At 44.7% G+C, this 12,805-nt stretch overlaps 1 protein-coding gene across 2 annotated transcripts in view; it reads left to right on the top strand.

Moving 5' to 3' along the window:
* The window catches only part of CDYL (chromodomain Y like), a 286,386-nt gene that overhangs the window by 215,782 nt on the left and 57,799 nt on the right, over positions 1-12,805 (top strand). For both annotated transcript variants that reach the window (XM_085607193.1, XM_085607192.1), the window contains one exon: positions 8,587-8,797. In XM_085607193.1, the coding sequence (XP_085463319.1) occupies positions 8,587-8,797 (211 nt within the window). The remainder of the gene's footprint in view (positions 1-8,586; positions 8,798-12,805) is intronic.

The raw sequence follows: 12,805 nt of genomic DNA on the forward strand, positions 1-12,805 counted from the left end.
AGGATATTGTAACGAGGTAAAACGTGAATGGAAAGGGCCAAGCGGGTAGAGAAAACAATTATAAGAAATTTAGAATGAGGACCATGGTCTCATAGGGGCAATGGCTTCGATAATGGATGGATTGCCAGAAACCGTGGCTAAAAAAAGGCTATAAATAAAAGGGGAGTGTTAAATGATAGGGGCCTTTTAAAGGCAGCAGACGAGGAACATGTTTGAATATAGAGTTTCGAGAGAGAATGGGATCTGATTAATAGGAATAAATAGGGAGGGACAGGGCAGCATACAGACACAGGGCTACTGGTGGGGGGGGGGGCTTTATAAATAGGAAGGCCTTATAGATGGAGAGAAGAGAAAAACTAACACAGTAGCCGAGGCTTATACCGAAAGACACGGTGAAGTAAACCATCCCCCTCTGTGCCTCGGTATCTCCCCTTGTTATAGTACCTCAAGGCGTCCCTGAGGTGCCCTGGGAGTCCAGCTCTACGGTCCCTAGGCGCGGGACTCCGCAGCCATGCGCCAACCTCAGTCCTCAAGACTTCGAGTTGGGGGCGGGGCCGCGAGGAATACGTTGCATTTCAAGCCTCGATTTCGCAGGCTCATTATGGAATCTACGGAAGTACTGTTAAGTAAGAGTCCAGAACAGCGGTCATGGAAGGGTCAGGCACTGTGACAACATTTAAATAATCCACAACGTCATAATTATGAACCAATAAATGCCTGAAAATCGTTAAGTAGTCCAATTCTGTCCCGGAAACAGTTGCTACATTGCAATAGGTCACTTTCACAGTGACACATACTGGTTTCATAGAAAGAGCTACGCAACTATGACGTTACTATGGCGGTATCACAAACTGCGCCCTGCAACATCACCCGTCACTGCATTTGAAGATGCTCCAGTTTGCCTCCAGCTCCATGCGCCACACCGATGATTCGGTATTTAAGCTCAGCGTTTTGAATCTTATGTGACGTCTAACCAGGAAGGAGTGTGGTGGTTGGCTTATGGATTTACGGTCTCTGATGAGATTTGTGTGTGCCTCAAGGTTAACTGCAGGTCACAACAATTAGTCCCTAAATGAATAGATAACAGCCAGCAGCGGAACTAAACTGTAGTTGGTCGGTGCTGCTTCCTGCAACACGGAAGAGACATTTGGGCTCAAACGCCAACCATAAGCCAGATAAAAAGACCAATGCCAGAATCAACCAATGGCAAGCGACAGGAGAAATTACCCTCCAAATTGTGTTTACTATAGGTCTTGCGACAGCGCATGCGCTGTCTACACGAGACCTAAAAAGGGGACTGTATTCATGGACGCTTCAAAGAACCTGATAAATGCTTCGACGTAATGATAACTGGGGAGAAATAGGAGCCAGTTAGGTCAATAAATAACATGGAAAATGAAAAATAATGGATTTAAAAATCTCATGGTACTGGGGAGTTTATATGTTTTGATCTGCCTTTATTTATAATTTGATAAAATGACTATAAATTATATATTTGATAAGTATTTTTTCTTGCCGCTGTTATTAGGAAATCCGAGATCACACAATGACGATAAATACTACTGTTTTATGTCCCATAAAGTATAATGGCAAGACACAGTTTGGTGTTTGCTAAAGGCAGAGAAGCAAGAATTTCACTTTAAAGTTCAATCAGGGGGGCTGACCACGGATATTTAAAATAACTTGTTTCTGTGACATTTTGACTTGGGGTAACAAAACATGAATTGCTCCATCTTTTTATTAGCAAAACAAAAGCATGAACTTTGTATATGCATATCTAGGTTATTAACTTGTTTCAAGGTGGGTGATGTAGAATATTGTGGCAACAGAGATTAACGAGTTGGAGGTACCCGTGTGTGGTTGTCACTTGTAAGATTGTTGGAATGGCAGAATACGAGCGACGTCAGCCCTTGTAATGTGCTTGTTATTAACGGCTGGGATGATTTCCATGAGTGAAGAAGTTAAAATGGTTTAATAATTACTTATTGTTTTATGCTCGTGAGGAAAAAGACCCCACGACTTGTTTGAATTGTGTTGCTTTCGAAAATTTGATTTTAGTTAACATTTTTGCTGGGTTACATTTTGTTGGCCAACAGCTTGAAATAATTGCTATCCTTTGACAAAGACTACATTTTGCAGTGAGTTACAGTGGAGGTAGTATCTTAAACCATTTTTCCACATTACCCTCTTAAAGCAAACCTGATTTTGTATTTTACAGTTAAAAGCATGTTTGCGTTTTAGCGACATTAGATACATCAGTCGTAATTGTATGCATCCTTACTGATACAGATAATCTGTGAAACCTCCTTAGCAATACATGAGTAAGCATAGCGAATGCTGCTGCATTCCAAGACCTTATGATAGTTTTCTGCCATTCTGCTTCGCAGTTAATGACATTTTATAGTTAAACAATTGGCTTACTTTTTATTATGGAAGTGTGAAGCTCGTCTTAGCTCCAGTTTTTGTTTCTTCTGTTTCTCTTATCTAGCATAATTGTGGTGTCATTGCACTTTTAATCTGTTTGGTTAATAATATTTCCTGTTTATTGCATTTCTGCACCACATAAGATGTTTTTTGGTGTATTTTAATATTGCTTGCAAATATTGGTTATTAATATTAAAATAAAGGTTCATTTGAAATGTTAGTAATATGATATTGCGGCACTTGTGAACTCTCACATTATCAATGTCTTCCATGTAAAAAATACCTTTTTTTATCCAGCTTTAGTTCTCCAGCTAAGCCGGTTTTGTTTCTAAACCATATCATGTATCGGCCAGATGTTGGGAATATTTTCCAGTAGCCAACTGTCAACTGAATAAAGATAGCAGTTCTTTTTGTCTTTCTTTTTTTTAATAACACATTTTATTGAATTTTCATGATACCAGCTGGGCCGTAGCCTTACATACATTCATTGACACCATGATGGTCTGGATATGCAGAAGTGTTATCCATTTTTAACTGCGGTTGAGACATAAAACTACAAGAACTTTGCGCGGACAGTTCCAAAACCTATACATTTGAGAAAGTTTAGGTGGGTATTCATGCATACAATATTAGTACGTGGTGTGCGGCCCGTAAAGGTCCAGGGAATACTAGTAGCATCATCCATCAGGGGGTCTGAGGAGTAAGGGGGGGAAGGTCGATACCCCGGTAAGTAGCCCATCGGGACCAAATTTTCCTATGTTTCCGGTGGCAACCGCACGCCTTGAAAACTGCCTGTTCTGCGTCCATACACCTGTTGAGTTCCTGCTTCCATTTCCCCATAGCCGGAGGAGAGACCCCCTTCCATAGTTGGGCGATGTCCCTCTTGGCGATAGTGAGGGCCAGGAAAAGCAAGTGCTGCTTGTACCTATTCCCACCCCCCCACCCCCATCCCATCTGTACTGTGTAGTAGGAATAACTGCGGGTCATATGGGAGGTCCCAGGCCAATACCCTACCCAAAACCTCAGAGACCCTGCGCCAGAAGGGCTGTAGGCCTGTACAGCTCCACACTGTGTGGCTGAAGGTACCCTCATCACTCTCAGAGCTTGGACATTGAGGAGATTGGACAACCCCCATCTTCCATAAACAGAGTCTTGTGTAGTATGCCCGATGTATATACTTAAATTGGATGAGGCGATATCAGGAGGACACCGCCGCACCCCGGGGACTAGCTATGACCTCGGCCCAGTCATCATCGGTTAAGTCAGGTATGTCGTCCTGCCATGACCTTCTGGCCTTGTGTAATGTTGTGTTGGAATGCGTCGTAAGCGTCTGATGGACCTGCCTAATTTTATGGGCTCCCAGTTCCCCCATGAGGAGACGACCCTCAAAGGGATGGAACTCTGGCAAGCTGTCTAGGGTAAGGATCATAGGAGTCAGGGCATGCCGCAATTTGAGATATTTATAAAACTGAGACTTGTGCAGCTGGAATTCCATTTGTAACTGCTGGAAGGACTTTCGAATCGTCCCCTTCATAACATCTCCCAACGTGGATATGCCCACCAGATCCCACTTGCGGAAACCCGTCAGAGCCGCAACTTGGTGCAATTGAGTCCCTTGCTAAACGGGGGGAGGTTTAGGTCAATCGGCCCGCCACCCCATTTGCTGAACGATATATCGCCATAGCCAAATTACCGTCTTACAAGCAAGAGGTAGGGAGTCCAGGCTCTGCGCATTATATAATAGTTGTAGAAGAGGGGTGCTCGCAAATGCCGGATCCAATGGTGAACAGTACCACCAGCCGTTTATAATCAGTAAGTGGGAGACGGCATAATAGGAAAATATGTTGACTGCACACAGGTCTGAAGCGCAGCCCGGACAGTCCCGCCATTCCATAGCAATTTGTTGTGGATGGCGTTAATATTCGCGAACCAGGATCATGGGATGTTGTTTGGAAAGTTTTGCAGCCGATATAGCAATCTAGGCAGGGAGACCATCTTAAAGATCGCAGAGCGCCTGTACAATGACAGCGGGAGGGGGGACCATAAAGTCGTCTCATCTCGGAGGCTAGTGAGAAGGGGATTAATGTTGTGTGCCCATGGGTTCTGTGGGCAGGGTGACCCAAGTATCTAAAACCCTCTGTTGCGTGGGTCAGCTGAGCTGCCCGTGCGCCTCTGCCCTGATTGCCACATACCGGGAATAAGACGGATTTGGTGGAATTGGCATGAAGCCCTGTGGTCTGCCCGAAATCCTGTAGCATCTGTAGGACCCGTGGTCCCGAGATCCACGGGTCCATCCTGAAGAAGAGGACATCATCCGCGTATAAAGCAATGCGGTGGAGTACGACCACGGCCACTCAAACTCCCGGAGCACCGGATCCCTGCGTACCCAAGCCATTAACGGTTCCACTGCTAAGGCAAATAAGAGTGGGGACCGGGGGCAGCCGTGCCGCGTGCCCCAACTGATAGAAAATGGGGCTGAGATATGGCCCGCTATGCGCACCCTGGACGTGAGGTTTGTGTACAATAATCGAACATACACGAGGAACAGCGGCCCGAAGCCAACGGCCTCCAGAAGCTGGAAAAGGTACTCCCAACTAAGGGAGTCAAAGGCCTTGTCAATATCCTCGAGTAGTATAGCCGCGGGACACCTTGACTCCGGAGCCATCGCCATGGCGTTGTGAACCCGACTAATGTCTCTGGTGGCTCAATGCGGCATAAAGCCAGATTGAGCAGGCTGAATTAGGTCGAATATGCAGGTGCGTAGGTGATCGGCCCGGACTTTACCCAGCAATTTGGGCTCAAAGTTGATAAGAGAGATGGGCCTGCATGAGGACAGTTCTTCTGGGGGATGACTGGGCTTCAGGGAAAGAGCGATCTCGGCCTGTCACCGGTCATGGGGTAGCTGGCGGTGCTCAAGTGCTTCTTGTATCACCTCAAGCAGGTGGGGGCAGAGGGCGGACATGTGGAACCGGAGGAATTCCTCAGGGAAACCATTGGGGGCAGGGGCCCGTCCCGGCAGCAGTGCCACAAGCGCCATGCTTAGTTCCTCAGCTGTAATTAGGACATCTAGGCCGTCTCTCACCTGGTTGCTAAGCGTCTGGGGGGGGCGATGTCTCTAAGGAACTCTGCTATGAGGGCCGGCAAAACTGTTCATGTCGTGCATACAGCGTGGAGAATTATCGTGCAAATTCAGCGCCGACCCCCCCCCCCCCCCCCATCCCCCGGGGAACGAATGTAGCGCACCGTCTGCGCCTCTGATGATGGGGACAGCAGCTGGGGACCTCCCCACCTGGCATAGCCTATGCAGCATCTTGCTCGACTTCTCCCCCATTGATAGATCCGGTATTGCGATGCCAGCTAGATCTCCTTAGCCTCATCCATGAGGTGGTGCTGCAGTTGTCGTTGTGCATGCAATAAATTACGTTGAAGGGTGGAGTCGGGATCCAAGGTGTATTGTGCCTCTAGAGAAGTCTGATGGGTCTCAAGCTCAGCTCGTTGGGCTGAGCATTAGCGCTTCTCTTGTGCACTGTAGCTAATGTCTACAGCTCGAATTGTGGGCAATAGGGCCTCCCAGAAGGTTACCTTGGATGAGGCGGTATCAACATTTATGCCTATATATTCCTGGCTCGCTCCGGTAAGTGTTTCTTGGTAATCAGGATCACAAAGGTGCCATGGGGATGTTCGCCACCTAAAGGGTTTTTTTTGGGAGAGAGTGTGCAGTTTAACAGAGATCAGGGAATGGTTCGACAAACCGCAAGGGAGGTGGGAGGCTTGCGAGAACCTATAAATGTAGATATGTGGTGTGAACAGGTAATCCAGCCGAGAGAGGGAACCATGGGCCGCGGACATGTATGTATTGGCCACTTCAGTGTGATGGTGGTATTCTCGCCAGATATCTGCCCATCCCAGTATGGAAGCAAGGGTGTGTAATTTGGATGTGTCGGTCACCGGGCCAATGTCAGATCGACGTCTTCTATTGGTTTCATTATGTTTTTCCAGTCTCCACCTAAGTGTTTTTCCATGTGGGAGTTCGCCCCAGAGGCGTGAGAGTTTATCAATTAATGTGTTCCCTAAAGGAGGGGGTGCATAGATGCTCCCGATGTTGATGTGTTCGCCGTATTACGTACCCGATACCAGGGTGTATGGCCCCCCTGTGTCCTCATAATGCTTCGTATGGATGAAGGGGACTTGGTGATGAATAAGAATAGCCGTCCCCCAAGATCCCTTAGTAAATCCAGCATGATATTTTTGGTGATATCCAAAGCGGGCCATGCACGGAGCTTTGGTACCCAGCAGATGAGTTTCCTGTTGAAGCAGGATATCTGCCCCATATCGTTTGGGCCGGCGAAGGACGGCTCCCCGTTTGACTTTAAGTAACCTCCTGATGTTCCATGATACTACTGTAAGGTCCCCGAGCGGGGGAGTGCTAGCCTGTGCAGCCATCGGGATCCATGTACGCTTGAAGAGTATAGTGTGTCGTGGGATTTAGTTGAGGTGTCCGCGCTTGTGAAAACATTAAAACAATCTTTCCCCAAAAAAGTAACCCCCCCCCCCCCCTTCCCCTTGATATTGCCATGAACAAGGAGCATTTATCGTGGTGAAGTAGATTAAGAATGCTCTGAGGCTGTTTCAAAGCACAGTTTGAGTTTTCACAAGCTAGTGGTGGTTGTAATGCATGCCCTGGCTCAGGTACATTTATCTACTGTTGGGCCGTTCACTGTACATCATCTTATCACTAGGCCTGGGCAAAAATTTCGTTCCGTTTGCGGAAATTGCGATAATTTGACATTTTTGCGTTCCGCGGAGAGCGCGAAAATGTCAAAAATTCCGGTTTCCGCAGCTTGGCGATAATTTGTTTCTTGCTCGCGCTGTAAAATAATACATTCTCGCGCGCGCGCGATCGCCTTACCTGAATCCCTGCGTTCGCCGACAAGTTTTCTTGATCCGGTCGCGTTCTCCATGAGATGTTGTATTGTTTTTAGCCATTTGCGCTGTCTCGCGACAGTTCGCGCCCGCAGTGACGTCATGCGTCGCGCGATCACGTCTTTCTTCTCGCGATCATGCACCGCGAGAACAACTCAAAACAAGATGGCCGCGCCCGCAAGCAACCACATGGGTAAGTTGGCGACCCGCAACCATGCAGAAAATCTCGCGAACATGCCGGAAAAAAACTTCCGCATCTTCGCGATATTTCTGCTTGTTTGCGATAATTTTAAACATTCTCGCGATAATTTGCGAAGGTTAATTCCGCAAATTCCGCCCACCCCTACTTATCACCCTTCTTAATGTGTGACGCACATATGCCTTGTCGATATAAGGAGGCATTGAATCTCTTTGTGTGTTCCAGTCCATGTGCACAAGGCTTTAAAGGTATTTTAAACAGATTTAACTCTCTAACTTTCTTGCAGGAGAATAAAATCAGTGTATCCTTATTCTATGTTCATGAGAAAACAGTTTTCTTCAATGCAAATCCATTTAAGGGCAAGTCTGAGTTGTGCCTGCAAATGTACATTCCTTCCTACGTTCTATCAGCAGTATGTGCAGTTGAAAACGTAATTTTTTGGTTGCTGTCATTGCTTCCTATCTTTTAATATTCCTCCACGATCAGTCTAATTCAAGAATTAACATTATATTTAAACCTGAGCTCAGAATCAGTTTAGCTATATCTACATGTCTCTTGTTTAAGTTTGAGTTCGTTCAGTATAAATTCAGTAAATACCCACCTGCCTCGCCTGTTGTTGAAGTATACTGAAACCTATCAAAAGGTTAGATAAATCTACAGTGGCACGTTCCAGTCACTGAGGCCATGGACCATTCTATTCCCATAAGTGAGTGCCTTTGGGTACAGCTTTGAAAAACGAATTTAAATTTCCAGTTGCACACGTCTTCGTGCATTTAAATTGATCCATATTTGTGTTCATGTTTTGTTGGAAGTGGTGGTTAATTTAAAAAGCACTATGATTCCACAATCTTAATTTTACCTTCCCAGTGTTATTGATGTGAATGTCTTTAATAAACGCTTCAAATTAACAATTAAATGATTATATATTAAGTATCTTTTTACAGTATTCATTTTCATTCAAATGTATTTACAGTACGAAAATTCATTTCTGATATTAGACCTATTAAATCTAACAATTTTAATGTGAATTTGTCTTTTAGGACTTTTGTGAACACTTTCATTCAGTTTAAGAAGCCCATCGTTGTAGCAGTTAATGGACCAGCCGTTGGACTAGGAGTCTCCATCTTACCTCTGTGTGATGTGGTGTGGGCAAATGAAAAAGCTTGGTTTCAAACCCCATACACTACTTTTGGGCAGAGTCCTGATGGATGTTCTTCGCTTACATTTCCTAAAATAATGGGCCTTCCTTCTGTAAGTAAAAATGTTGTCCGTTTAGTGCTTTCAAATTCAAAGCCTCCACTTGACTAGGTTTCCTGAAGCATTTTTGTTGGCTCGACTACATACACCTGTCGAATAGATATTTATGTAAAGATAATCATCATCACATTGTATGACAGCACTGCTGAACAAGAACATCCTCTGAATATTCAGAGACTTTAATTCAAATATTCAGGATGACGAGCATTTTCTGTGAATGCACAGCAAGTCACAGCAGTCACATTTGTATTAAGCTCATGTTACAAAGCTTTTAAATATAGCCGGTTGTTGGATCATTTTTCGAATAGAGAATTAGTTTGTCATTTTTATGATTTTTCAAGATAAACCTACAAACTGCTAATTCATATAAAATAATACAAGAAGATAGCACCATTTTCTCTCTGATAGGTTGTTCAGATTTTGATTTTGTTTATGGCTGAGCCTGCATTCTCACATTCCGTGTCCATGTTGGTACATTTATAACCTCTCCAAAATGTTTCTCTGTTACTTTGTGAAATCATAATGTAGAAATACAGGATCGAAACATCTGCTGAATGCTTAAAACCAAGATTCCAAACTCCCTTTTCTGCCAAGGCAAACAGAGTGAAAATGAAAAGCCTTTTTCTCACCAGAATAATTCAAGTTACTGGACTCTACCCCTTGATCCATATCCAGTACAGATGACTATGATGATCAGTTCTTCCCAAATACCAGGAATGTTTGTAATATGGAATTGATGGAGCTTTACATTGAACTTGACTTCTTACTTAAAACCTGGTTCTGAGAGGGACCTTAACAGACTGCTTTAGGCCACAGTAAATGAACTACCCATTCTGTTTTTTGCTCAAACTATTTTAGTGGTTAAGAACAAGGAGTTCAGAGGGATACCAATTAGACGGCACCACACACTTAATCTCAATCTACGCCGATGATCCTCTACCTACGGGACCTCTCTGCCCGGGCGGAGCCCCTCCCCACCATTTTTCTACCTTTCAACGTATCTCAGGACTTGCTATTAACGAAGGGAAATTGAATGCTTTCTATCTCCGTGACGGTCCTCACCCAAACATGTTACACTTTGGCACATCTACCCTACCAGTAACCACCACACATTTAAGTACCTAGGTATCCAGATATACAGATCACAGGCAGATTAACTTGATGGTAATCTGTCCAAGGCAATTACTGCAATACGCTCCAGTGTATCCTTTTGGACATCCCTGCCACTGTCGGTGATGAGACGTGTTGCCATCTCGAAGATGGTGGTGCTCCCCGACACTTATATTTTTTTGTGAATTTACCTCTAGTGATTCCTCATTCCGCCTTTCGCACACTCGACACAATCCTCCTAGAGCTTATTTGGGGGACGGGCCGACGCAGGGTGAGCCTCAAGAAATTGCAGTTAGAACCCCACAAGGGCGGATTGGGGGTTCCAGACTTTAGAGCTTATTATTATGCTTGTCAGCTTCAATGGCTATCGTATTGGACAGCAGGCAGGAACCTGCAGGAAATAGGGTATGAGTCCCGAGACTTAGAGAGAGGAAATTTACAGACCCTGTTATTGCCGAAGGTGAGAATTCCCCCTGCAGTGCCTCCACTACTTAAAACAGCACTTCACTGCTGGAGGAAGGCTCTATTTTACACCTCAGATGCGATCCCATACGCCAGTAATGTTCCCCTATTGGGAATACCAACCACTGGCGGCAAGCTTACTAAGGCTCGGCTATGAATCTGGGCGGACGCTGGCGTAGAGGAGGTGGGGTTGCTGTTTGGCGATGGAACCCTCCTTGACCATGATGCCTTTGTACAGGCCACTGGTGTGCCGGATCGTCTTTATTTAACTCATGCAGCAGTGTCTCACTACGTTAGGAAAACATGGGCACCTCAACGTAATGAACCTCCGCAACACAAACTGGTACTATCTCTCTATTTCATGGGGAGGGAAGCCATCTTATTAGATGGTTATACGTTGGTATTTGGTCACAAGTTTCCATCCCGCTCACTGACCTTAGAGCAAAATGGTCCGAGACAACTGAAGCTGCCCTGATTGATAAAGCATGGGTGAGTATTCTGGAACATCCCAAGCGTGTTTCCGCAATGCCAAATTTAAATTCATACAATGCATGATGTTACACAGACCCCACTTAACCCCAAAAAGAATTCATCGCATATTCCCCGACACACAACATCATTGCCCACGTTGCAGGTCCGAAGAGGTTGGCTTTAGCCACATGCTATTGGCTTGCTCTCATCTGCGTGACTACTGGGAGGGGGTTCGAACTACACTTGGGTAGATCACACATCTACCACTCATGGACAATATACTGGAGTGTTTGCTGGGTCTCCGCAGGCGCACGAGAGCTTTGAAAGTGCAACTGCGTTTCCTGAACCTTGCCCTCATATTGGCCATATGAGCGATCACCATGAGATGGAAATCCGCTAAATGCCCTACTCTATTTGTATAGCAGGAGGAGGTGGTATGGTGGTGCGGTGCCGAAAGTGCGGCACTTAGACGCGAAGAGGCTCACTGACTACGTAAACACCCCATCTCAATGGAGTGGGACCTTATGCTGGAAGGTTTTAAAACATTAGGTCTTCACCCCACACATATCACCCCTACCCCATAATGTATCCAGTTGTATGCGGTCCTCGATTCCAAGGGTTGGTGTAGGTCATATTCCCTTTTCAACTGCTCATTAGGAGTGACTCGCAACACGTACTAAATACACACACACTAGGTCGTATGGCACGTAGGAACCGACAGGCCAGGAGGGAGGGTGGGGTTGGGGGTCGTATGTTAACGGGTTTGTTTAGGTATATATTATGTATTGTACCGTAGGGTACTTGCATCTTATGTATGCACTCATCTTCCTTTTTTGTCTCCGATATAGTCACAAGGTTATCCTATTTATTTTGACATGTGCAAGATCTTTCATTTCCATGAATGGAAATTTGTATTACGATTTAAAAAAACACAAAAAAAACAAAAAAAAAGAAAATGGTAGGTTTACTTGCTATGACAACTTGAAATCACTTTTGGTGCTTAATAAAGATTGTTTAAAAAAAAAACAGAACAAGGAGTTCAGATTGTTAAATGCCTTTCAAAGGTGCCTCAGATGTACTTTCTCTTGGGCATATTTCTGTTCCAATCTCATCTGAAAATAAGGCCAGTGCTTGAGTGTCCAGTAGACCGTTAGAGCCAACACTCAAGAAACTGGTAACACTTGCTGGGTCTGGTGGCCATTTGGTCTGCTCCATGGTAGGCCCAGGCCAGAACATGTTGGAATAGATTGTTTTTCACAGAGTTCCTGTTAGCTCTGCATTTGTAGGAGCTCACATAGATCACCTTCCGATTCAAAAACTGGGTCTCGGAGAATCTGTTGGAAGTGTGAACAGTCCACCTAGCCCAAATGTAAACAACACAATGGTAACATATTGCTTTAACATGCTGGAAGAGACCAAGCAAGGTTGAGTACTTTACCTTATGGAGGTCTAAGCATTGCCATTGGTTGATGACTGCGGATCTCTACAGTACAGTCCACAATTACTTCAGCTGAATCATTTGCAAAGAGACATGCAGAGTTGGTTTGAAAGCCTTAATTCCAGACAAATGAGTGATTCTAAGCTAGGAAAGTATAAATAGCTACTCTCTTCACACCAATTGATGGAGTAATTGTCTCAACCATCGAATCTCAAATATAATACTTGCTAGTCAAGAAACAAAATATCTGAATTTCAATACCCTTGGGGGAAATGCTCTGAACGCTGTATCTAAACACTGCTCTGTAGGAACTTAATGTAAAAATGTCTTTTTCTACCTCTTCGTTTGTTTATCACAGTTCGCACAGCTTTGGCTTAAAAGCATTTTTTGATCTCTTTTTCCACTTTTGATTGCATTTTTTCCAAGCTTCCAGTGTTTTGTCTTAGTTCTAAGATTTGTCATCCATGTATTTATTTTGTATAAATGGTTCCATTTAAGATGCACAGGTGGTTAAGTTTTGT

Source organism: Triturus cristatus, chromosome 5_2 (assembly GCF_964204655.1).
Source record: "Triturus cristatus chromosome 5_2, aTriCri1.1, whole genome shotgun sequence".
Taxonomy (NCBI): Eukaryota; Metazoa; Chordata; class Amphibia; order Caudata; family Salamandridae; genus Triturus; species Triturus cristatus.